This window comes from Scyliorhinus torazame, chromosome 10 (genome assembly GCF_047496885.1).
Source record: "Scyliorhinus torazame isolate Kashiwa2021f chromosome 10, sScyTor2.1, whole genome shotgun sequence".
In the NCBI taxonomy this organism is placed as follows: domain Eukaryota; kingdom Metazoa; phylum Chordata; class Chondrichthyes; order Carcharhiniformes; family Scyliorhinidae; genus Scyliorhinus; species Scyliorhinus torazame.
In genome coordinates, this window is record NC_092716.1 from 83,306,080 (window position 1) to 83,332,622 (window position 26,543).

Here is a 26,543-nt window from a genome sequence, read left to right on the forward strand (position 1 = left end):
GACCCTGTCCGATTGTATGGCCAAGGAAAGTGACTTGGGCTTTTCCAAATTCACTTTTGGCTAGGTTTATCACCAAACCCGCCTCCTGAAGTCAATCGAATAACTCCATAAGATATTATAAATGTTTTTTCCATGTCTGGCTGAAAACTACCAGATCGTCGATATATACCGCACAATTGGGTAATCCTGAAACGACTGTATTAGTTAACCGTTGAAATGTGGCTGGGGCGTTTTTCATGCCAAATGGCATAACTGTGAATTGGTATATACCATCTGGAGTCACAAAAGCTGAAATCTCCTTCGTCCTTTCGGATAAAAGTATCTGCTAGTAACCTTTAAGTAAATCCAATTTGGAAATAAAAGCTGATTGTCCCACTTTATCCATGCAATCCTCCAAACGTGGGATAGGATAAGAGTCCATTCTTGCAACTGCATTCACCTTTCTATAGTCCACACACAACCGTTGGGTACTGTCTGGTTTAGATACCATCACTATGGGTGAGCTCCATTGGCTGCAACCCACTTCAATTATGCCATTTTTAAGCATACTCTCAATCTCTTTGTTAACCTGTGCCAATTGTAAAGCATTAAGTCTATATGGATGTTGTTTGATAGGAACAGCATTTCCCACATCTACATCATGTATAGCTATTTTAGTACTTCCCAATTTATCTCTACAAACTTGTCCATGTGATATAAATAACTCTTTCAGGTCAGTTCATTTTTCCTCTGGAAGGTAACAGCAATTCATCCCAATTTTTAAGAACATCCTCATTTTCCAATTTAATTTGAGGTATGTCAAATTCACAGTCATCTAGATTTGGTTTGTCACTTTGAGTTAGAACCATTAAAACCTCCTTTTTCTCTCCTTCCCTTTCAAAGTACCTTTTAAGTATATTCACATGACACACTCGGTGAGCCTTCCTTCTATCTGGTGTTTTTACCACATAATTCACCTCACTTAATTTCCTTTCAATCTAATAAGGCCACAAAACCTAGCTTTTAAAGGCTCCCCTACCACTGGTAACAACACTAAAACTTTATCTCCACTGGCAAAACTACGAACTTTGGATATCTTGTCCGCTGCCCGCTTCATCACATTTTGTGCACCTTTTAAATGTTGTCTGGTCAATTCACCTGCTCAATTTAATCGTTCCCTAAAATTTGACACGTAATCCAAAAGTGTAATTTCCGATTTCTCACTCACCAATTTTTCTTTAATCAATTTAAGTGGTCCTCTTACCTCATTAACAAAAAGGACTAAATTTGGTTGACTCATTCGGTGCATCCCTAATTGCAAACAGTACGAATGGAATTCCTTTATCCCAATCCTCTGGATGATCTTGACAACAAGCCCTCAACATTGTCTTTAATGTCTGATGCCACCTTTAAAACGCTCCCTGCGATTCTGGATGGTATGCAGTTGATTTAAATTGTTTTATTCCTAAGCTATCCATAACTTCTTTGAATAACTTTGAGGTAAAATTTGATCTCTAATCCGATTGAATTTCTGTGGGTAGTCCATATCTAGTAAAGAATTTAAGTAACTCCTCCACAATCTTTTTAGCTGTAATATTACGTATTGGAATGGCCTCTGGAAACCTAGTAGACACATCCGTTATAGTCAAAAGATATTGATTCCCACTTTTTGTTTTAGGAAGCAGTCCGACACAATCAATTAGGACCCTTGTAAAAGGTTCCTCAAATGCTGGAATGGGTATTAAGGGCCCTGGTTTTATCACTGCTTGAGGTTTCCCTATCACTTGACATGTGTGACATGATTGACAAAATTTAACTACATCTTTATGTAGTCCAGGCCAATAAAAATGTTTCTGGATTTTAGCTTGAGTTTTCGTTATCCCCAAATGACCTCCCACTGGTACCTCATGTGCCACTCGCAACACCTCCTTTCTATACCCTACCGGCAATGCTACCTGATGAACTTCTGCCCACTTTTCATCTGCCTGCATATGTACAGGTCTCCATTTTCTCGTCAAGACATCACTTTTACGGTAATAACATTCTGGTATACTCTCAGATTCCTCTTCCGTATATGCTTTCTGATATATCCGTTTCATTTCTACATCTTTCTGTTGTAACTCCACCAATTTTCCTGAACTAAAAATATCCGTCTCATCCTCCACCTGTTCTTGTTCTTTTTCAACCATCTGGTCAAAAATAATTTCTGATAATTGCACTTCAACTTCATCTTCACTCTTTGATTTCTCCTCTTGTCTTAACCTGTGACTTTGCGACCTTGTTACTACACAATCCGGAAAAATCCCAGGATATTCGTCCTTCAACACTTCAGTTGTCTGATTTTTTTTACTGGCTTATCAACCACAGTAGGCATCACTCCCACCTGCGATCCAGCTGTATCATTACCCAAGATAAACTGTATTCCTGGACAAGATAGTTTCTCTATAACTCCTACTATCACTTCACCACTCTTCACTGGACTTTCCAACCTTACCTTATGTAATGGAATGCTGCTCCTCTCACCCTGCATTCTACCTTTTTGGCAACATTCTTCCCAAACTACATAATTCCTCATCTCTTACCATTAAAGATTGACTAGCTCCTGTATCTCTTAAAATTGTGACTTCTCTACCTGCTCCTCCTAATACACATGAGTAAACTTTACCCACACAAGTAAATTCTTTAAAGACATCTGGCACCTTCTTATCAATTACTTCTTGAACAGGCTGTACAATCGTTTGCACCTCCTTCGCTTCCCTTGGGCTTTCCTTTACCACTTTAACAAACCCCACTGTCTTATCCTGTTTTACCACATCAGCCTTCCCAGTGCCTGTTTAGCTTAGCGGAAACACTCCTGCTCCCCCTGACTCACAAGCAGTGCTGTAAATACTCTTACTTACCTTATGGATGCAGCTCTTCTCAACTTTTTTTAAGCTATGCTTCCCGAGTCTTGGGGAATCTGACAAAAATCTGTGGGGAATCTGTGAAAAAACAACGAAAAGTCCGCAGGAGTGGAGGTTGGAGACTCCTTAAAAGATTCCACTGACCGACTGACCTCCTGAGAGTGGATTGGTGGCCTGTCCCGGTTAAACGGAAGTTGGATGTGTTGTGGTTGGGTTTACATCTTAATTTTTAAAATTGTTCACTCGTATCCTAATCTTGAGTATTAAAATGACCAATAATTGTTAGAGGCCTGAAGGATTTCCCGGAAAATCAAGCTGGGATATTGCATATCCACAATGAATCGCCTGATTTCCTTTGTCCACTTCAGTTACTAGACAGAAAATGAAGCATGCTCCCATTGCAGACCTGATGCTCCATGTCCAATTTTCCTTTCTGTGCCCAGGCTAACCTTTATGGCAAGTTCAATAACAGGAAAATCTGTCTGGGATGGGCCTCCTCTTCACTTCCACTCTGCAAATGTGCGACGCTAGGAAACTCAGCCAGATTGTTTATGAGACCAGGATATTTTTCTCATCAAGCCTGTTCCACCATCCAGCACGATTATGGATGGTCTGATTGTAGCCTTAACTCCACTTTCATTCCTGTCCATTACCCTCGACTCCATTGTCAATCAAAAATCTGATATATTCAATGATCCAGTCTCCACTAATCTCTATGGAAGAGAATTCCAAAGATTAATGATCCTGAGGAAAATAAATTCCTCCTAATTTCAATCTCAATTGGGAGACGGGGGTGCGGGATTCTCTGTCAGCTGACGCCGAAAGCGGGAAAGGTGATTGGTGAATCAGTTTTGACGCCAAAATCATGCCAGGCACCCGGTTCTGCAAATCGCAATTCTCCAGTGGCACTAAGTTCACAGTGGGAAGTCAGCGGGCGTGCACAGCTGCATGGCTGCGGCCTCGACAGCGGAGTCAATGTGTTCCACTCCGCACGTACAATAAACACCGTTTACATATCATTAGTGGGCCTGACCCGGTATTCTCCACCTCCACCGGGGGGAATTCCCGATAGCGAGGTTCACTTGTGATTTAAAAAATCATTTAAGAGGCTCAGTGGCTGCTGAGGGGGAGAGAGGGAGGACAGAAAGTGTCCAACATCACCATATTGTGCTGACAGTTGTGCTGAAAGCCAGAGGGAGTAGTGGAGGTGGGCTGTGGGGCCGGGGCGGACGGGCATGGAACACCATTGCTGCAGCCATGTGGCTGTGCACACCGCTGACTTCCCATTGTGAACTTAGTGCCACGGGTCGTATGGGTGTCCCCTCAGGCCACTCCCCTAGGTGCCTTCTGGCTCCAGCCCACCCATCAACGGGATGGGTGCGCTCCAGCGCAACAAGTGCCATCTTGTTGGCTGGCATGAGTTTGTGTGGGGGGTGGAGTGTGTATATGTGGCCGCATCTTGTCAGCCCCCTGAGTGTCAATCATGGACCCGGCAAACCAGACACCATTTTTCATTGGAACCGGCCATGTTCCACATCGGCGCTGGTTCTTGCCCCTCAACGGCCGTTGAATTGGCCCAGGTGCGGCGGCAGTTTTACTGTCGTAAAAGTCCACAAATCCTGCCCTGGCATCAATACTTAGGGCGGGATTCTCCCATCACGCGGCAGAGTGTCCAAGCCGTCGTAAACGCCGTCGCGTTTTACGACGGCGTGAAAGGGCCGTTCCCAGGACTAATTCTGGCCCCTACAGGGTGCCAGCAAGGCGCTGGAGTGGTTCATGCCACTCCAACTGCCGATCCTGGCGCGAACTGGGCGCCACAGGATCCGCGCATGCACAGTGGCGCCGGCGCCAATGCACGCATGCGCTGTGGCCTCCTTCAACGAGCCGGCCCCAACGCAACATGGCGCAGGGCTACGGGGGCCGGCACGTAGGAAAGGAGGCCCCCAGCCAGAGAGGCCGGCCCGCTGATCGGTGTGCCCCGATCACAGGCCAGGCCGCATTGGAGGCGCCCCCCGGGGTCAGAGCCCCCCCCCCCCCCACTGCCCCACAGGCCGTCACCTGACCCTTCTATGCAGAGTTCCCGGCTGTGAGCAGGCGTGGATGGCGCCGGTGGGACTCAGCGTTTTCACTATGGCCGCTCGGCCCATCCCGGGCCGAGAATTGGCGGGCCAGCCGCGTAGAGCGGCCAGCGACCGGCGCTGTGCCAACCACACTGGCGCCAATGGCGCCGATTCTCCGCTCTGCCCGGTCGCGGGGATTCTCCGGCCCGGCCCCGGACTGAGAGAATCCTGCCCTTAGTCTCAGGAACAGAGAATCCAGCTTCTCTTTTTTAAAACTGTGTCCCCTAGTTCTGGATTGTCCCGCTCAGCATCTGCCCACCCCTAATCCTCCATTGCAATTTATTAATCCTCCCCCCCCCCCCCCACACGGATTACAAGGGAGGCAAAGGCCAAGATGTCGGCCTCTTTCGCCCCCTGAACTCCCCGGTCATCTGACACTCCAAAGATTGCTATCTCTGGACTCGGCACCTTGGACATTGCCCTCGCGAACCCTTGCCAGAACTCTCTAAGCTCCGGGCATGCCCAAAACATGTGGACATGGTTTGCAGGGCTGCCCTTGCACCTCACACAACTGTCTTCTACCCAAAAAAACTTGCTCATTCTCGCTGCCGTCATGTGTGCCCTGTGGACCACCTTAAATTGAATTAGACTGAGCCTGGCACATGATGAGGAGGAATTAACCCTGCCCAGGACCTCTGCCCACAGACCCGCTTCCAACTCCTCATCTAGCTCTTCCTCCCACTTGCCCTTGAGCTCCTCCACCGGGATTTCCTCCGCCTCCTGTAGTTCCTGGTAGATATCCGACACCTTCCCCTCCCCCACCCAGGTGCCGGAGACCACCCTGTCCTGTATCCTCAGTGGCGGCAGCGTCGGAAAGGCCACTACCTATTTTTTCAGGAAGGCTCGTACTTGCAGATATTTAAAGGCGTTTCCTGGCGGCAGATTAAATTTGTCCTCTAGCGCCTTCAAACTGGGAAAGCTTCCGTCTATGAACAGATCTCCCATCCTTCTGATGCCTGCCCTCTGCCAGCTCTGGAACCCACCATCCATCCTACCAGGGACAAACCTGTGGTTGTTACATATCGGGGTCCAGACCGACACTCCCTCCACCTTCTTGTACCTCCTCCACTGTCCCCAGATCCGCAGTGTTGCCACCACCACCGGACATGTGGACTTGTGGAGTAACGGGTTGGCGAGAACGGCAAAGGAGCCGTTATCAAAGCTCCCAGACTAGTATCTTTACATGACACCGCCTCCAGCTGCTCGCACACCGCACCCCGCCCCCCCCCCCCCCCCCCCCCCCCCCCCCCCCCCCCCACCACCACCAATTGCCCACTTCCCAATCATAGCTCTATTGGCTGCCCAGTAGTAGTTGCGAAGGTTCGGCAGTGCCAACTCCCCCCCCCCCCCCCCCCACTCCCCCGACTGCGCTCCAACAGCGATCTCCTTACTCGCGGGGTCTTATTCGCCCACACAAAGCCCGAAATGATCCTACTCACCCGCTTAAAAAAGGCCTTAGGGATGAAGATGGGGAGGCACTGAAAGACAAACAAAAATCTGGGGAGGACAGTCATTTTCACGGTCTGCACCCTCCCTGCCAGTGACAGCGGGAGCATGTCCCACCTTTAACGTCCCCTTCCATTTGCTCCACCAACCGGGTCAGGTTGAGCCTGTGCAGGGCATCCCATTTCCTGGCCACCCGTATACCCAGGTAACGAAAACTTTTCTCTCCCATCCTGAGCGGCAGCTCTTTCAGTCTCTCCTCCTGCCCCTTGGCCTGGATCACAAACAACTCGCTCTTTCCTATGTTCAGTTTGTACCCTGAAAAACTATCAAAATCCCTCAGGATCCGTAGAACCTCCCCCATCCCCTCCACAGGGTCCGAAATGTACAGGAGCAAACCATCCGCGTATAGCGAGACCCGATGTTCCACCCCACCCCGAACCAGTCCCCGCCAGTTCCTCGAGGCTCTCAGCGCCATAGCTAGCGGTTCTATAGCTAGGGCAAATAGTAATGGGGAGAGGGGACACCCCTGCCTCGTTCCCCGGTGAAGCTCGAGTACCCCGACCTCAGCCGGTTTGTACATACACTTGCTACAGGTGCCTGGTACAGCAATTTCACCCAGCCAATAAAGCCTTCACGAAACCCAAACCTCCCCAGCGTTTCCCACAGGTACTCCCACTCCACCCGGTCAAAGGCTTTCTCTACATCCATCGCTGTTACCACCTCCGCCTTCCCTCCCTCTGAGGGCATCATAATAATATTCAAAAGTCTCCGGACATTGGTATTGAGTTGTCTGCCTTTAACAATCCCAGTCTGGTCTTCCTCTATCACCCCTGGGGCTCAATCCTCAATTCTTGTGGCCAGAATCTTAGCTAGCAATTTGGCACCCACGTTTAAAAGCAAAATCGTCCTGTATGACCCGCAATGTTCCAGGTCCTTCCCTCGTTTAAGGATGAGTGAGATCAAGGCCTGTGACATTGTTGGGGCGGGGGCTCCTTTCTCTCTAGCCTCATTGAAGGTCCTCAACAGGAGTGGGTTCAATATTTCCGAAAATTTCTTCTAGAATTCTACCTGTTAACCTTCCGGCCCCGGGGCTATACCCGATTGCATGCCCCCTATATCCTTGACAATCTCCTCCAATTCAATCGGGGCCCCCAACCCCTCCACCAGGTCCTCTTCCACCTTTTGGAAACCTCAACTGGTCCAAAAATTGCCTCATCCCTTCCGCTCCCGTCGGGGGCTCCGACTCGTATAGTTTACGATAGAACTCCTTAAAGACTCCGTTCACCCCCCCCCCTGGATCCAAGACCATGTTACCCTCCTTATTCTTTACTCTCCCGATTTCCCTGGCCGCCTCCCTCTTTCGCAGTTGGTGTGCCAGCATTCTACTCGCTTTCTCCCCGTACTCATAGACTGGCCCCCCTTGCCTTCCTCAGCTGTGCTACCGCTTTCCCTGTGGTCAGCAGTTCAAACTCCGCCTGCAGACTCCGCCGCTCCCTCAGTAGCCCCGCCTCAGGGGCCTCCGCGTATCTCCTGTCCACTTGGAGTATCTCCTCCACCAGTCTCTCCCTCTCCACTCTTTCTCTCTTTTCCCTCTGGGATCGAATTGAGATGAGCTCCCCTCTGACAACTGATTCAGAGCCTCCCAGACCGTCGCTGCTGCTACCTCACCCGTATCGTTTGTTTCCAGGTAATCCTGGATGTTCCTGCTAATCCGCCTGCAAATCTCTTTGTCCGCCAGCAGCCCCACATCCAGTCTCCAGAATGAGCGCTGCCCTCTCTCCTCGCTAAGCCGCAGGTCCACCCAGTGCGGGGCATGGTCCGAGACTGTGATTGCTGAGTATTCTGTCCCCGCCACCTTTGGGATTAACGCCCTGCTCAAGACAAAGAAGTCTATGCGGGAATAAACCTTATGAACGTGGGAGAAAAACGAGAACTCCTTCGCTCTCGGCCGCGCAAACCTCCAGGGATCTCCCCCCCCCCCCCCCCCCCCCCCCCCCCCCCCCCCCCCATCTGCTCCATAAAACCCTTCAGTTCCTTAGCCATTGCCGGTCGTTTCCCTGTCCTGGACTTCGACCAGTCCAGCTCGGGGTCAATGACTGTGTTAAAGTCTCCCCCCATGATCAGGTTGTGTGAATCTAAGTCCGGGGTTCAGCCTAGCATGCGTCTCATAAATTCCACATCATCCCAATTCAGAGCGTAGACATTCACAAACACCACCCGGACACCCTCCCACTTTCCACTCACCATTATATGCCTGCCCCTCTTATCTGCCACAATTCTCTCAGCCTCGAATGCCACACCCTTACTGATCAGAATTGCTACCCCCCTGGCATAGCCAATCCACCTAACTCGCACATCTTTGGGACTGTGGGAGGAAACCAGAGCACCCGGAGGAAACCCACGCAGACACGGGGAGAACGTGCAGACTCCACACAGACAGTGACCCAAGCTGGGAATCGAACCTGGGACCCTGGCGTTAGTCTTACAACACCAGGTTAAAGTCCAACAGGTTTGTTTCGAATCACTAGCTTTCGGAGCACAGCTCCATCTTCAGGTTCCATAATAATAATAATCACATCGCTTCTCGGCCTTTTGGCTAAGAACAAGTGTCTGTAGATTGAGCCTTTGGGTTCAGATCTGGTATGTCTCTCTTGTGGGGACCGTGAATTCGATTCAATTTGAATTAGTTTTTTGGAGCAGGCGAGGAGCTGGATTAGGGGTTTGCCCCTGACCCACACTCTGAACTCAGAAAAGGAAAAATTTTAAAAATTAAAAATAAAAATAAAAATAATAATAATAATCACTTATTGTCACAAGTAGGCTTCAATGAAGTTACTGTGAAAAGCCCCTAGTCGCCACATTCCGGCGCCTGTTCGGGGAGGCTGGTACGGGAATTGAACCCGCCATGTTGGCTGTGTTCTGCATTACAAGCCAGCGATTTAGCCCACTGTGCTAAACCAGCCCCTGGTCACGGGGAGACCGTTCAGACTCTGCACAGACAGTGACCAAAGACAGGAATTGAACCTGGATTCCTGATGCTGTGAAGCAACAGTGCTAACCACTGTGCTACCGTGCCGCCCTTTGCCACGAACATTGTACTTTTACTCCGCCACTAACATTGACACATATAATGGCATGTTGCAAATGTCTAATTGCTACAAAAAGTAATTAACCACAGTTCAGAGTTGACAAGTGGGTATGCAGACCACAGCTCTATTTATATGAATGCTAACAAACCAAGCAATCTGGGCCAAAGTTAGCTATTAAACACAATTCAATGTTCTAAGAAAAAATGATGTTGGCAGCAGCAAGAAATTTATTGGCTGCAGCGAAAACATGATAAAGAGTGAACAGCCAAAAGCCGAGTGCGAGATGCTCAAAACAGAGACAAGTGAGTTGGTTCATTGCTGCAAACCTGCATATGTCCACACTGTTTCTTTAGTTGCTTGTTTTCATGCGATATGCTGCAAGAGTAGTATGAATTTGAGTTTCAGTAAATTTGGAGTCTGAAAGATGGATGATAATGAAATGCAGCCCCATTGTCAATTATGTCATTCACTTAATTTTATGGGCAAATATTCAAATCTTCCACTGTGTTGTTGTAAAACAGTTTCATTTCACAGTAGATTGCAATTTGTACAGAACTTTAGACATGTATAACTTATTTCAGACTTAATGAGAAAGTCGAATGTGTTCCATCTGACGCGAATGGGATGGTGGGCGTAGCCAAAAGATTGAGGAACTCTTCACAGCACTCTCTTCCTGCTCCCATTCCAATGCCATTTTCACCATCATTAGTGGATCTGCTTAGTTTACAGCAGCATGTACATTTTAACAATACGTATTTGGCTGTAAAGCACTTTGTGGTATCTGTCACGCTGTTATGACTTGTGCATGAGTGATATTAATCTGTATTTTCACCGACTGACCAAATTGGACTGTTTAAAGAGGACTTTTTAAAGACAAGAAAATACACTGACTAAAGCTGGCTGCTACAAATCACCTGACATCTGGTATGGCAAGTTGCCCAGCTTCTGGAAAGTTCCACTGTGAATTTCAATTCAAACATCCCAAAACACCCACTGAAGGATGCCAAGAACCATTTCAAAGGGATTTACCGAAATGTACTGGACGTAGTATTGGCATTTCCATAAGACTACCTCTCCAGCGGTCAAAGAAAGTCTGCTAGAACAATGGGGCGCGATTCTCCGAGCCCCGCGCCGGGCAGGCGAATCGCCACAACCGCGCCACGCCGCCCCGACGCCGGTGTGCAATTCTCCGAGGTGCGGAGAATCGGCGCCATTTGCGCCGGCGCGTTTGCCGCGTGCTGTCTGCGGCCGGGCCGCCGATTCTCCGGCCCGGATGGGCCGAGCGGCCGCGCGGAATCGGCAGAGTCCAGCCGGCGCCGTCCACACCTGGTCACTGCCGGCGGGAACTCTGCGCGATGGGTCGGGGGGGCGGCCTGTGTGGCGGGAAAAGCGCTCCTTCACCAGGGGGGGGCCTCCGATGGGGTCTGGCCTGCGAATGGGGTTCACCGATTGGCGGGCCGGCCTCTCCCCCCCCCCGGGCCTACTTTGTTCCGCTTCCGGCCCCAGAACCCCCGCTCCATGTTGCGTCGGGGCCGGAGCGTTGAAGAAGTCCCCCGCACATGCATGGGTTGGCACGGCCCAACTGCGCATTCGCGAGTTGGCGCGGCGCCCATTTGGCGCTGGGAAGGGAGGCAGGAGCGGCGTGAACCTGTGGGGGCCAGAATCGGTTGTCCCCCCGCCCGTTTCGCGCTGTCGTGAAATGCGACGACATTCACAACGGCGCGAACACTTAATCTCCATTTTGGAGAATCGCGCCCAATGGTCTCTGGAAATATGTCTTCCTATCTGATCAAGGTGGACAATGACTCATTCAGGTGATTAATGGCTGGGACATGACAGAATCTACTCAGAATCTACCCCCGGCCATGAAACAAAAATAACCATTGGTTCAGACAAACAAACTGCTTCTGAAAGGTCATGTGATTGAAGTAACCATTTAAAAATCTATTTAACACAAGCTGCTAAAGACAGTGGGGTGAGTAGTCTGGAAAAGGGGCCAATGAAGCAGGAAGGTTCTCCCTTCTCTCCTCTCCCAAGTAAAGACACTGGACGGGATTCTCCGTCTGCATGTATCGGCAGCGTCAGTCATTCGAGGACCTGCCGGACCGGGCATGCCATTGATGACTCCTGCTGAGCAAGGGGACAGTGCGACATATCTGCACCGCGGGGCAATGGGGGAGGGCATCTTATTCCAGTGGCCTTCAAGGCGACGTCGCCCTGACGTCTGCACCACAGGGTCCTTCCAGGCACTAAGTGGGCAACTGTCCAGAATCTCACAGAGCTCGGTGCACAGGTGCATCCGCACCATCACAGAGGCCCTATATGTCCAGGTGGCTCAATACATCCAATTCAAGGTGGACCGAGCCCACCAGGATGCCCAGGCAGCGGGATTCGCTGCCATCACCGAGATGCCCCAGGTCCAGGGGGTGATCGACGGGATGCATGTCGTCCTACGGGCACCTGCTGATGATAGGCTGATCGTCACAAACCGAAAGGGGTTCCACTCAATGAACGTGCAGCTGATATGTGACCATCAGATGTGCATCATGCACGTTTTCACCCGATACCCGGGAAGTGTGCAAAATGCCTTCATCCTGGCACACTTGAAGATTCCCGGCCTCTTCGAGGTGCACCCCCAGCTGGCGGGTTGGCTCCTGGGTGACGGGGTTATCCGCTGCGGTCGTGGCTCATGACACCTACCTGGATGCCACAGACCGACGTGAGACCCGCTACAATGACGCCCATGCAGCCACCAGGGACGTGATCGAGCAGTTCAGGTGCCTGGACCTCTCTGGAGAGGTCCTCCAGTATAGCACTGGGAGGGTCGCCGCATTGTGGTGGCCTGCCACGTCCTCCAAAACATTGCGCAGCAAGGGACGACGTGCTGGAGGAGGAGGTTGAATGTCAGCCCACATCCATCGAGGAAGATGCGGGGCAAAGAGAGGATGGACAGGGCATGGGGCCTGGGCAGGCACAGGAGGCCGCACAATATGCTTACCAGGGCCAATGTGCACGGGACCATGGGACGTTCTAATCGCCTCCAAGTTCGCCGACTAGGAGTGGGGGGGGGGGGGCCAGACCACTGACATCACATCCCACCCCTCCCCGCCTGCAACCCCCTCCATGATACCTACCTGCCGCACTATGTGGTGCGGACCCAGGGTTGGCAGTAACAGCGGGTCTGGTCCATGGGATGGAGGATGATGACAACCCGTTGCGGGATGAGCTCTGGTGCTCCGCATCATTTATCAACATCTGACTCCGACCCACTGTATTCCTCCCACCATCCACCTGGGCGATCCCTGCATGCGAGCTGGCCATTCCATCACACGGTCCCATCGATTCCCTGGGGTCGTGGAGGTAGGGACGGTGGGAGTGGGACACCACGGCAGTGAGCGGTGGCTGAACCACGGTCTCTGGGCCAAGCCCAACCCCAACATCCGCCCATTCCCAACAACCCGCACCCACTCTGCAGCCAGCCCACCTCTCACACCCATCTGACAGAGCACCGAGACAGGTTGTAACATTGTGCACAGGTGTTTAATGTGAAAACATATATTCAGATTTGTGCCCTCCCCCATGCTAACCAAACAGGTGTCTATTTTTCTGGCCTTATGGACCCTAACGCTATGTCTAGGTGGATCCCCAGTCGGTACACCAGGAGTGGTGACGACCAGCTGCGATTCCCATCCTGTGACCTGGGTTCCCTTTGGCGGCCGTCTTCCGGGATGACTGGGCCTGGATGGGCCCGGCTGCTGCTCGGGTGTCCAAGGGTCAGGAGGGGGTGAGTCCGAGGCGTTGCAGTGTCCTGGCACCTCCCCTCCGGGAGTTAACGACATGGGCCCCATCACCTCCTCCTCCCTCGGGTGCCCAGTGGCCCCCGGGCTACTCCATGATGGGGGGGGGGGGGGGGAATATCTCGGTGGCTTTGGGAAATGGCTGCCTGTGAGATGGCAGGCCTGTCCTGGGCCTCGGCCAGCACCTGTACAGAATGCCCTAGGCCTTGGGCATGTTGATCCATAGCCACAACCTTCTCCCCCAAGGCCTTCACTGCAGACGCTACCCATGCGGTGTTGGCCTGGGTGGCACACGTGGTCGGCACCACCTCCTGCTTCTGCACGCGGTTGGAATACTCCAACTGCACCTGCAGGTGCTGGATTCTCGCCGACAACCCCTCATGTAGCCCCTGACTCTGCAACTGCATCGATGGGACTGTCCGTTCCAGAAGTCCGAAACCCGTCTGGACGGCAGCTAGTCCCTGGGGTCGGCCTGCCCTTTGACCGCCTGCTGTACGGAGTACCTGCTGTACGGAGCATGAGCGTGATGTGCACCCGATAGTGCCGCAGGAGCCTCTTCACTAAGGTGTCCAACCGAGGTGAGTGTCTCTGGGATGGTGGAGGGTATTGGAGGCAGCTGTGACGGGATGTCTGTGTCCTCACCGGACTCCATCTCCTGGGTGTCTTGGGATGAGGATCGATGGCTCCGTCCAAGAGGGTGTCATCCTCATCGCTGCTCGGCACCTGGGGTTCTGGCTTTGGCTGGGGCGGGGGACACCAGAAGGGGGCCTCTGCCCCATCACCAGCAGCTCCCGCAATACACAAGACAAGACGCATGATTGCATTGCGGGCAGGGGTGCTGATGGGGGTGTGTTGGGGAGGTGGGGAGGGAGGTGTAGGGGTGGTGGTGGAGCAGAGGTATGGGGGTGGTGTGGATGTGGGGGTGGGGGGATGATGCACGTACCGTGGGGAACTGCCACTCAGCAGGGTCTCACCTCTTTGCGCGATGCCGACCTCCACCCCGGCGACTGCACTTTCCTCCGGCCTGCCAATCACGTTGAGGGCACGCTGTTCTGTTTCAGTGAGCGGCCGCAGGTCCGGCGGTCCCACTCCGGTCCTCTCGCTCTCGGCAGTTATGAGCAGCCTTCTCCTGGTTGTAAGTAGGAACACAGAACACGCACGGTATTAGACAGTCCGAGCCATGCAGCCCAGGAGTGGCTAGCTGGTGGCTTCAGTGGGCAGGGCACCTGGCCATGGTGGCCAGTATGGGTGCCTGCATGTGGTACAGGGTGAGGGTTTGGCCGCACTCCGGGCCAATCCCATGATGCCGGTGCTAGCCCCTTAACGTCATTGAATCAGTCCAGATGTGGCGCCAGTTTTGGGTGTAGTAGAATTCCATGAGTCCTGCCCCGGCGTCAACACTTAGTCTCAGGGACGGAGAATCCAGCCGCTTATCTTTTCCACTTTCAAACTCCAGCAGAGAGATAGTGGCCGGGTTTCTCCGATCCTGCGCCGGGCCAGAGAATCCCCGGGAGTAGGCGCGAATCCCGCCCTGCCGCTGGCTGCCCTATTCTCCAGCGCTGTTTTTCGGGGGCCAGCGGGATTCCTGCCATGCCGGTCGGGGGCCGTTGACACCGGCCCCCCCCGGCAATTCTCCGGACCCCGATGGGCTGAGTGGCCATCCATTTTTGGCCAGTCCCGCCGGCGTGAATTACTCACCTCACGCACGGCGGGACCTGGCAGATACGTGTGCGGGGGCGGTCCTGGGCGGGGGGGATCCGACCCTGGGGTGGCCCCTCACGATGGCCCGGCCCGCGATCGGGGCCTACCGATCTGTCGGCGGGCTGGTTTCGTGGGGGGCCTTCTGTCCTTTGCGTCGGACCCTTGTAGGGCTCCGCCATATTGCCTGGGGGCTGGCGCGGAGAAGGGAACCCTCGTGCATGCGCAGAAATATGCCGGCTGGTCCGCGCATGCACGAGATCACGCCGGCCGTTCCGCGCATGCGCGAACTCGCACCGGCCCTTCGGTGCCAGCTTGTGCGGCGGGGACGACTCCGGCAGCAACCTAGCCCCCTCGAAAGGTGCAAATTCCTCACCTTGGGGGGCTGTTGCCGCCGGTTTTCCCGCCGGTGTGGGGACATAGCCCCACTTTCAGAGAATCCCACCCAGTCACTTTTCCATCGATGGGAACCTCAGGAGCAAAACTCCTTGACTTCTGGAAAAGACAAAGTATGGATTTTAAAAACTTGTTTCTGCAATTGCAGTTACATGGGCCAGGATTCTCCGAAATCCCAGCCAAGTGCTGATGCCGGCATCAAAACCGGCGCGAGTGACACCGGTGTCAATGGGCCTCCAGGTCTAGTAATTCTCCCCGTCCTCGGGGGCTAGAACGGCGGCAGAGTGCTGTGCACTGCTCCGGCACCGAAAGCCGGCCCTCCATGGCCGGTGTGGGTCCGCGCTTGCACGACACGGCCGGCGTGGGTCCGCGCTTGCACGACACGGCCGGCGTGGGTCCGCGCTTGCACGACACGGCCGGCGTGGGTCCGCGCTTGCACGACACGGCCGGCGTGGGTCCGCGCTTGCACGACACGGCCGGCGTGGGTCCGCGCTTGCACGACACGGCCAGCGTGGGTCCGCGCTTGCACGACACGGCCGGCGTGGGTCCGCGCTTGCACGACACGGCCGGCGTGGGTCCGCGCTTGCACGACACGGCTGGCGCAGGTCCGCGCATGCGGGCCACAGCCGTCTCTACACCAGCCCGCGGGCAACATGGCGGAGCCGTACAGGGGCCCGGCGTGGGGGAACATAGGCCCCCCCTCCATAATTAGCGCACTCGCCGATCGGTTGCTCCCGATCACGGGCCTGGCCACCGTGGAGGCCCCACCGGAGTTAGCTCCCCCCGCCCCCCCACCAGGACAACCCCCACAGCCAGAACGCCGAGGTCCCGCCGGGTAGGACCATACGCAGACGACGCCGGCGGAACCTGGCGGACACTCGGCCCATTGAGCGTACTGAATTGCCGTGGGGGCCGATGAAAGCGGCCCCCACGGCAGTTCACCAATTAGAGGCTATTAAAGACCATGTACGAAATCACGATTTAATGCCGGCCATGGCGCGCAAGCGCGGACCCACGCCGGCCATGGCGCGCATGTGTGGACCCACGCTGGCCATGGCGCACATGTGTGGACCCACGCCGGCCATGGCGCGCATGTGTGGACCCACGCCGGCCATGGCGCGCATGTGTGGACCCACACTGGCCATGGCGCACATGTGTGGACCCACGCCGGCCATGGCGCGCATGTGTGGACCCACGCCGGCCATGGCGCGCATGTGTGGACCCACGCTGGCCATGGCGCGCATGTGTGGACCCACGCCGGCCATGGCGCGCATGTGTGGACCCACGCCGGCCATGGCGTACATGTGTGGACCCACGCCGGCCATGGCGCACATGTGTGGACCCACGCCGGCCATGGCGCGCATGTGTGGACCCACGCCGGCCATGGTGCGCATGTGTGGACCCACGCTGGCCATGGCGCACATGTGTGGACCCACGCCGGCCATGGCGCGCATGTGTGGACCCACGCTGGCCATGGCGCACATGTGTGGACCCACGCCGGCCATGGTGCGCATGTGTGGACCCACGCCGGCCATGGCGCGCATGTGTGGACCCACACCGGCCATGGAGGGCCGGCTTTCGGTGCCGGAGCAGTGCACAGCACTCCGCCGCCGTTCTAGCCCCCGAGGACGGGGAGAATTACTAGACCTGGAGGCCCATTGACACCGGTGTCGCTCGCGCCGGTTTTGATGCCGGCATCAGCAATTGGCGCCGATTCTCCAGCGACCAGAGAATCGGCGGCCCGGCATCAGAGCAGCGTGGCGGGATTCGGGTGTCCCCCCACCAATTCTCCGACCCGGTGTGGGCTCGGAGAATCCCGGGCTTGGTCTTCAACTCAACTCCTGGATTATAAAGGAACTTGGAAAGTTTGTTGCTGCAGCCGCAGTGACCAGCCAAGCACATCCCACATCCCAAGATGCTATATAAATGCAAGTTCTTTCTTTTTGCTGTCCATACTCTTCCCATCGACATCTGTGACTTTTCCGATGCCTTCCATAATTTTAACAGTTTCCTGGTCCGATCTGTTTTCCTGACCATGGATGTCCAATCCTGATACACCTTCAACCCCACCAGAATATTACTTGCTGCTTCTTCCTTGAACAGAGGCCAAACAAATCCCCATCCATCATCACCTTCCTTAATCTGGCTGAATTTGTTTGTCAACTCCAATCACTTTCTCTAGATGAAGGGTGTTCCGATGGCTATTGTCATGTGAGAGTACTTTTAAGACATGGATGTTTAAGCAATGTACCTTTCAGAAAACAGTGATGTCAGAGAGTGGGTGGGGCTAAGGTCAGGTCAGCCATTTTGCAGTTTGGTTTTGCAGTTTGGAGGGAAAGAGCTGTGTGTGTGTCTGTGCTTTTGCAGTGAGCTGGACCTCTGCTATGAAAGACTATCTCTGGATCATTTGGGTGATTTAAAGTAAAGCCTTTAACCTGATGTGATTTTGTTTAAAGGTGTTAAGTCTCTTGGAAGTTTGAAGGAACATTTTGAGGAATTATTTACTATTGCAATATTTTCTGAATTATCTTTGAAGTAAGGGGTGTTAAGAGATCCAATGTTTATTTAAGATGTTAAGTTGAGTTCATGGAATAAACAGTGTTTTGTGTTTAAAAACCCACGTGTCCATAATTGTAATCCCACACCTAGGGGAAAAGCCGTGTGCTTGGAAAAGCAACAAATACATTAAAGGGTGAGGTTGGTTGAACTCCATGATACATTTTGGGGTTCTGAAAACACCTCGCCCCATAACAGTATCAACATGGATCCTAGCTATGTCTGACTTTTTTGTGAGCGATGTGGAACATGTATGTTCCAGTCCTACACAGGTCTCCTCCCTCACCTCTTCTTCCGGTACATTGATAATTTAAAGCCCCATTAAGGGTAATTTTATGAAGCCATTGACACTTGCCACATGGGAAGGTTCATGGAAGTGGCTCCCCTGAAGCACTCTGGGGGAAACATCAGGGCCTGAAGCTCTAGCATTTTCCATTCTTATTTATTTCTTTACTATGGCAGTTCAACATGAAATGCCAACTGGGGTTACTATTTGAAGGAATGTTCACCTGTAAATACTCAGATCATTGGTAGCTGTGTGCATATCTCCTGACTGGATTACTTTGCAAGTTTTTCCATCGGAATTTACTGATTTTACGTTCTTTGCCTTCAAACCCAACCAGAAGTCTGGGATTCACTGAACCTGCTCACTCTACTGTCATTGGATGTCAAGGGTGAAGGAAACTCAAGGACCTGCAGTAAGGACAGGCCACTGACAGATGTCCTTACCCTGCCCATGGGGTTCTCTGGGGAGCTGAAGAGGACGCTAAAGACTTTTGCCAGCCTCTTACCACAAGTGTTAAGCCGACCAAGGGCCTAATTGTTTTCCCACACTGGGCTCTTTCCAAGCTGCAGCATGTGGCTTCAATCCCGTTCGTCAATCTGCATCCGTGTCTGCATCAAACAGATCACAGATACTTTCTTCGCTAAGAGCACAGATTTTACAAAAACTCCATGGACAGCAGCTGTCAGCAGAAAATGATTTACACAAGATTACATGGGATATACAGCAAAACAAAAAGGCCATTTAGCCCAATCAGCCTATGACAGTATTTATGCTACCCTGATGTCTTCTCCTGCCTTTCCTCAGTGAACTATTCCCCATTGGATTTCTTAGTGACCATCTTACAATGATGGCCTGTTGCTTTACTCATCCCCACAAGTGGAAACATTCTCCCCATGTCTATTCTATCAAAACCTTTCATAACTTTAAAGATTTCTGCTGTCATAGCTGGCATCCCACAATGTCAGGCTGTGAACAATACACTCAGATAGCCATCAGGGCATTTCCCAATGAATGAGTAGCCTTTATGAATAGGAAGGTTAGTGATCACCGCCAGTGTATTGTACAAATCTGTGCCAAGTTTCCAGCCTGTTATCACAATTGGGATGAGTATTTGCAAGGACATTCACCTGCAAATACTCAGATCATTGGTATCTATGTGGTATCTCCTGGCTGGATTATCTTGAAAGTCTTTCCATGGGAATTTACTGATTTTAAGTTCCTTGTCTTCAATCTATACTGTGCCAGAAGAACAGGTAATGTGAAGAAAAGTTGGTACAGTGCCCACCTGTGATTGATGGAGATCCATGTGGAGGAAGTATTTGGAGAGCTGGGGAAGGGTAAGTGTTGTAACCCAGGTCCGATGCAGCAAAATAGAGCTAGGACATTATTATTCTCACCCTTATTGTTTCGGTCAGGTTGTTGAGACACTCATGACTCTGAATCCCTGTCCTGGGTAATGCTGCGGGTGTTCACACTGTCTGCCACTTTGCTTCAGCATCTGCTTGGGCAGCTTCATGGAGTCTGAGGTGAACGGGTCTTGCGTGTGTGTCTCCATGAGCTCCACAAGTACCTCCTCATTTGTCTCAGAATCAAGATGAACTTGCCTGAACAATAGGATGGTTTATCTTTCTGGTTAGATGTTCCAGCTATTCAACAAATTTAATAGAACTTTTCAAATGTTGAAGTCAAGGAGCCAGAGGGTACCTAGGTGGGAGGCCTGGGGAGGCACCCATGTGACCTGTGGCGCTAAGTTCACAGTGGGCAGTCAGCGGAGTGCCATATGGCTGTCTTGCAGGCTGTGGCAATGCTGGTCCGTGCCAGGCCACCCCGACCTCACGGCCGACCTCCTGGCCGCACCCTGTTACTCACCTCGGCCCTGGCAGGTGCCTTGGCCAGTGGCACAGCTGTCAGCACACTATAGCGATGTTGGCCACTTTTTGTACCCCCTCTCGCTCCCTCAGTAACCACTGCAACCCGGTTCCCGATTTTCAATATTACAAGTGAACCTCACCGTCGGTAATTCTGCCTGGAGGAAGCAGACCATCACAGGAGGCCCGGAGAATGCTGCGTCGACGGTGGTTGGCACTATTGCCGCACGACGCCCAGGACCTGGGTTCGAACCGGGCCCTGGGTCACTGCCCTTGTGGAGTTTACACATTCTCCCCATGTCTGCATGGGTCTCACCCCAACAACCCAAAGATATGCAGATTAGGTAGATTGGCCACGCTAAATTGTCCTTAACTGGAAAAAATGTAACAATATTTAGAAAGAGAATGCCGAGTCGGAATGTTGATGCTATGCCAATGGCGATTACTGTACAATTTGCATGCCGGCTTGGAATGTATTCACGCCACTGTCCAGGTACCGGAGCACTGGCCTTGATTTTCGCCCAACGCGTGATTCTCCGCCCAATCGCGTTTCGCGATTCCTGCGTCGCTGGACGTAGAATCCTGCCCCTTGTAGTTAATCTTTAAAAGGGCTTTGGGTTTACCAGATATCCCCCTCTTCAACTGCTAGAAGTCTGTAACTGGAAATTCTTTTGAGAATTCTCAACTGATTGTACTCCAGCTCATCTTCTGGGCAAGTCAGCAGCAAGAATACTGCAGTCTTGTTTATTCAGGTGCATCTTTGCGCCTGGGTTTATGGGAAATTTGGCCATTAAACTTCAACATTGAAATGTTACAGTCCTCAGAATAGTGACATCGGACGGGCGGCCTCTTTGCTCTGCCACTGCCCATCCAAAAACATCCCACGGTAAAAAATCCATCCTTTATTTCCTTCCCAATCATCTGCAGTGATGAAGTTGTAACCTATAGTTTCTATTTCAAGAAATTGTCTAATCCTTTTTGCTTCCGCACTCTTTCCCCTACTGTCGTTTCTCTACGTATTCAATATAAGTAGGCTGCCACAGGGCAAAGCTCTATTTATAAATAAATGACCTCGTTCTTAATTTGCTTAGTTATCTATACACAAAGTAAATAGCAACCTCGATCAGTTTTTGGTCTGAGTCGCTAGCATTGCTGGTAAACCCCAGAGAGTTAGCTGGCTGGATGATCCATTACAACCTGTGCTGCCTCATGATGAACTTGTCGTTTTCATGGAATTGATCGGCATCCCATCGTGTCTTTCTGATATACTCTGCCCTCAGTGCCAACAATTTATGCATTCGCCTCTTGCTTCTAGGTGGAAATTTCTTTCAACTACTTGGAGATCAATGCAATCAATGCCGTCGACCACACTCAGGTAAGCACATTAATCACTATGTAGAATGTTGCTAATTAACCCCCCCCCCCCACCCTTTGAACACTGAAGGGGTTCTGAAACACAGCAACACGTTTGTGCCAACAATCAAACCTAAAATATGTGACAAAAAGATAGAAAGGTGCGAAGGTAACACTTCTCGTCAATCCTTAAAATGTGCAATGTATTTTATGTAAGAGTTTGCAAATGATTCCTGTGTAATCCACTGGCTATCAGGTTTTTAATCTTAAATGTTGTGAAACATTTGAGAAGGTGTTTGCTGAATGTTTTGGCTAATTTGCTTTGTATGATTTTTTCTCCACGTTATTGAGGATAGAAAATATAATTTGTTGCTGATGTTTAAAACCATTAAGGATAACACCTTGTTAACGTGAAATATGATATGGTATGTGATGTAGGATAGATTCAACAACCTGCTGGGATTAGAATGTTTTAACATAAAATGATGCTCTGAGCTGCAAGAAATTGCTGCTTTTTCCAATTTGCTGCAATTCCTCATTCAACCAATGCACTGACCTTGCATGCTTTTTGTAACACTTCATGCAGCCTGAGTTTGGGTAGTTTTGAATGTTGTTAATAAAGGAAGAGAATTTTGCATGTTACTGTTAGAAATATCGCATTCACTGATTTGCCTAAATAAATTTAGCATGAAAATGTGGACTGACTTAATTTCTATTATGCGTAAAGCACTTTGAGAATACAAGAGAAAGGTTGCAATAGTCTAGACACTGATACAAGGTAAGGGAGTTCACATTTATCTTTAAATAATAATACAAAATGTTAAGCAGACAGGTAAAATTATATAGATCTCTATGTGGGCTACAGAACAGTTCAACTCACCTACCAAGATAGTCACTGTTGCAATTTACAGGTCGCTTGTAAACTGTCTACTGCCTTGTTTATTTCCCTACTTCCCTACTTCATAATGATATTGGATGTTTAAAGTTATTGTATTATGGGATAAACTTGAATGAAAAGTAAAAGTAATAGCCCCAAGCCAGAAAAAACTGTAATTGTGTTCGTTTAAGATCATAGAATTCCTTCAGTGCAGAAGGAGGCTATTCGGCCGATTGAGCCTGCACAAACCCCCGGAAAGACCACGTCACCTAGCCCCACTCCTCCACCCCATCCCCGCAATCTCACCTCCACATCCCAGGACACGAAGGTGCAATACAGAGTAGCAATTCCTCCTAACCTGCACATCTTTGGCCTGTGGGAGTAAACCCGAGCACCCGGAGGAAACCCATGCAGACACGGGGAGAACATGCAAACTCTACGCAGGCTGTCGCCTGAGGTCCGAATCGAATGCGGTCCCCTGGTGCTGTGAGGCAGCAGTGCTAACCACTGTGCCACCATGCTGCCCCAGCTGTTTTGGCCATTTTCACCTTCCTGAAGTTTCTCAAGGCAAGAGTATAACTGAGATACAAAACCAGAGATTGTGTCTGCTGTAAATCCTACAGTACATAGTGGTGTGCATAATCATGTCTCAACAAAGCTGGATATAGGGGGCGGCATGGTGGCGCAGTGGTTAGCACTGCTGCCTATGACACTGAGGACCTAGGTTTGATCCTGGCCCCAGGTCACTGTCTGTGTGGGTCACCCATTGCAGGGCCATCACAGCGTAGCCTGATCCTGTTCTCACAATGCATCCACATACATGGAGTTCCATGGGGGATGGTTGGACAACAATCTGCAACAATAGCCCTGGCCAGATTCTTGTCAACCCAAAGCTATTGCGACCAATTAAAATAGTCCTGGGGTTTCCACCACTGAGATCAGCATACCCAACTTGAACAGGGATAGAACTTGGAACTTGCAAATAGGCAACATTTTAAATAAAAAATATTTAGCTACCAATAAATTAAATTTTTTTATTTTTTTAATATAAGTTTTGAGAGTACCCAATTCATTTTTTCCAATTATGGGACAATTTTAGTGTGGCCAATCCACCTAGCCTGCACATCTTTGGGTTGTGGTGGCAAAACCCACACAAACACGGGGAGAATGTGCAAACTCCACACGGACAGTGACCCAGAGCTGGGATCGAACCCGCTATCAATAAATTTAAATGATTTACTTTGTGTCTTGTTTTCCCTTGGTCCGATAGTCTCGTATCTATTTTAATTTTAATTGCATTTTTACATTTTGCTATCTAATTTACTTATTTCTATTTGTGTTTTTATTTTAAAATGCTAAATCCTAAACAGATTCCACATCCATTTTATTTGTAGCCAGTTAAAAGTCTGACTAATGAATGACATTGTTATGGACTCAATGCAGTCAAATATCGACTCTGTGCCGAGACAAGAGTTGCAAGCAATGCACTCATTTACTGGTCAGAGGCCCACTGAGCTGAGCATGTATTTCTTGACACAGTGCTTACCTCTGTTGTGCTCTGAACATATTCTGACCTCTTAATGTGCCACTATCGGCACCCTTCCTAGTCATTATCATCACCATTTACATTCCCTTTGTCTTTTTGTCCATGACATCTTTGTCAATCTCCACCTATCGCTGGCCCCCTATCCAGCCCCACTGCTCCACCCCCCCCCCCCCCCCCAAATATATAAATCTCATCCTGTTTCCAGTTCCCTCTAGCTTTGACAAAGAGTCACCCAGACTCGAAACGTTAGCTCCGATCTCTCTCCACAGATGCCGTCAGACCTGCTGAGATTGTCCAACATTTCCTGTTTTTGCTTCAAATTCCAGCATCTGCAGTAATTTGCTTTTATCTACCTATTTATACAATGCTGAGGACTAAACAGTCTTTGTTCAATGTGATTTCACATTCCATGGTGATCGATCACATTCTAGCTATATGAGTTAGACTTTATTTGATTAGTTCTATGGAGAGTGTGTAAATATTCTTGTCCCCACTAAGCTACTCATAGTTCTATCAGCTCAGCCCACATATAAACCCGTGAATCCTGCCCCACTCCAGGTATTTATAATGCATCCTCTAGGTACAGCAATGTCAGAACTCAATGATCAATGCCTGAGGTAAGGAGTAAACAGTAGGAGGTAACGTAGAGCATTGGATAATTTTTTCGAAGGTAGTAACTGTAGAATGCCCTTAAGTATAAGTGTTTAAGGTTGGAAGGAGGTTATTAGTTGAGTATCCCAGGGATTGGCCTTGTGACCCTTACTATTCTTCGTGGGATCAAGAATCTGTAATTCTGAAAAAAGGATGCTGGAAGGAATTGATAATACATTTGAGTCCTGATATTCCAGGTCTTGACCTACACCACAGTTTGCAGTAAATTTCATAAGTAGACATCTTGGATGCACCCTTAGTGGTGCGGGCAATTACAAACAGCCTCCGAAGCATGGGACCTTCCCCCATAATCCAATGGGGTGGGCAATGGAGGTCAATCGTGAGTCACAACCCTGATTTAGTCTAAATTTCCCTGTCAATGGCTTGCAAACCTGAAGACTGAATGAATTGGCATCTTGGGAAAGGGCACAGTAATCAAAATTTCCAATTTGTAGCTGATACAAAATGAACAGCCAAGGGTCAACAATGAAGACCAGTGCAGCCAGAATTTGTGGAACTATAGATGGTTTAAGCTGCAAACGAAAGCTGTTCCACCAACGTGTTTGTGGTGGCTGTTTGCTGAAACAATCCAAAAATAACCCTTCGCCCCTATTCTCTTTACATATACCTCTAACCTTGGGCGGGATTCTCCACTCCCCCGCCGAAGTGGCCGCGCCGTCGTGAACGCCGTCGAGGTTCACGACGGCGCGGAACGGCCCCGGTCCCGACCGATTCAGGCCCTGACAATGGGCCAGGATCGGGGCCGCGTCATCTACACGCGCCAGGCCTTGTCGCCCGTGTAAAAGCGGCGCCACATAGATGAATCGGCCGGCGCCGCACAACGGGCTGGCGCCAACCCGCGCATGCGTGGTTGTCGTCCTCTCTAAATCCGCCCCGCAAGAAGATGGGGGACGGATCCTTCAGAGAGGACGGCCCGACGATCGGTGGGCACCAATCGCGGGCCACCCCACATTCCAGGTGAAGCCCGGTGCAGGATCCCCCCTCGCCCCCCCACAGGCCGCCCCCCAGCGTTCACGCACCGCCCACGACTGCAGCGACCAGGTGTGGACGGCGCCGGGGGGAACCCGCCGTTTTGGCCTGGCCGCTCGGCCCATCCGGGCCTCAGAATAGCGGGGGGTGCCGGAGAATCGCCATTTTGGGTGTCTCCGGCGATTCTCCGGCCTGCGGCCCGCGAAACTCGACCGGGCCGTTCCCGCCGCTTGGGAGAATCGCGGGAGGGCGTCGGACCGGTGTCCCCGGAAATTTTGGCGGCCCAGGCGATTCTCCCAACCGGCGTGGGAGTGGAGAATCGCGCCCCTTGTGTTTCCAACTTTCCAACATCAACCAACTTTCTATTGATATTTCCTCTTGTATCACAGCTGTAAATGTTTGTAGCAACCTCCAACGCACCTTACTGTAGCTGCCTTCTTAAAATCCACATACAATACATTGACCGCAGCTCCATTCTCTAAGGAATCTGGAACTTCTTAAAACTACTCTTAATTTGTCAGACGTTGTGGGCAGGATTCACCGTCCCACTGTACCCAATTTTGGGTGCGGCACGCCCCCGATGGCAGCGGGATTCTCCTTCCCGGCAGCCGGCCAATGGGGTTTCACATTGTGGGCACCCCCATGACATCAGGAAATCCACGGGCGTGAGTGCGCTGCCGGCAAAACGGAGGATCCCACCGATGGAGAATCCAGCCCGGTGTGCCTTCACCAAATCTGCACTGGTTGTCCTTGATTAACCTATGCATCTACCTGTATACTTTAAGCAGGATTTAGATCATAAAGGTATCAAGATACCATTCAATATAGTGTGATATTGCAAGGGGTCGGAGTATAGATGGGTTTAGAGACACAACATGAGCCACCAGAAGACCATGCCAAATCAATTAACAATTTATGGATTAATACAAGTGAAAGCACGTAGCCAGGTTCATGGTCGTCTAAATGGAAAATGGCCTCAAGTTACTGA

The 26,543-nt window shown here is 51.1% G+C and overlaps 1 protein-coding gene across 1 annotated transcript in view; it reads left to right on the forward strand.

Moving 5' to 3' along the window:
• Window positions 1-26,543, forward strand: part of carmil2 (capping protein regulator and myosin 1 linker 2) — a 323,518-nt gene that overhangs the window by 78,455 nt on the left and 218,520 nt on the right. Inside the window, exon 4 of the mRNA XM_072518320.1 lies at window positions 21,454-21,513. Coding sequence (XP_072374421.1) covers window positions 21,454-21,513 — 60 coding nt within the window. The remainder of the gene's footprint in view (window positions 1-21,453; window positions 21,514-26,543) is intronic.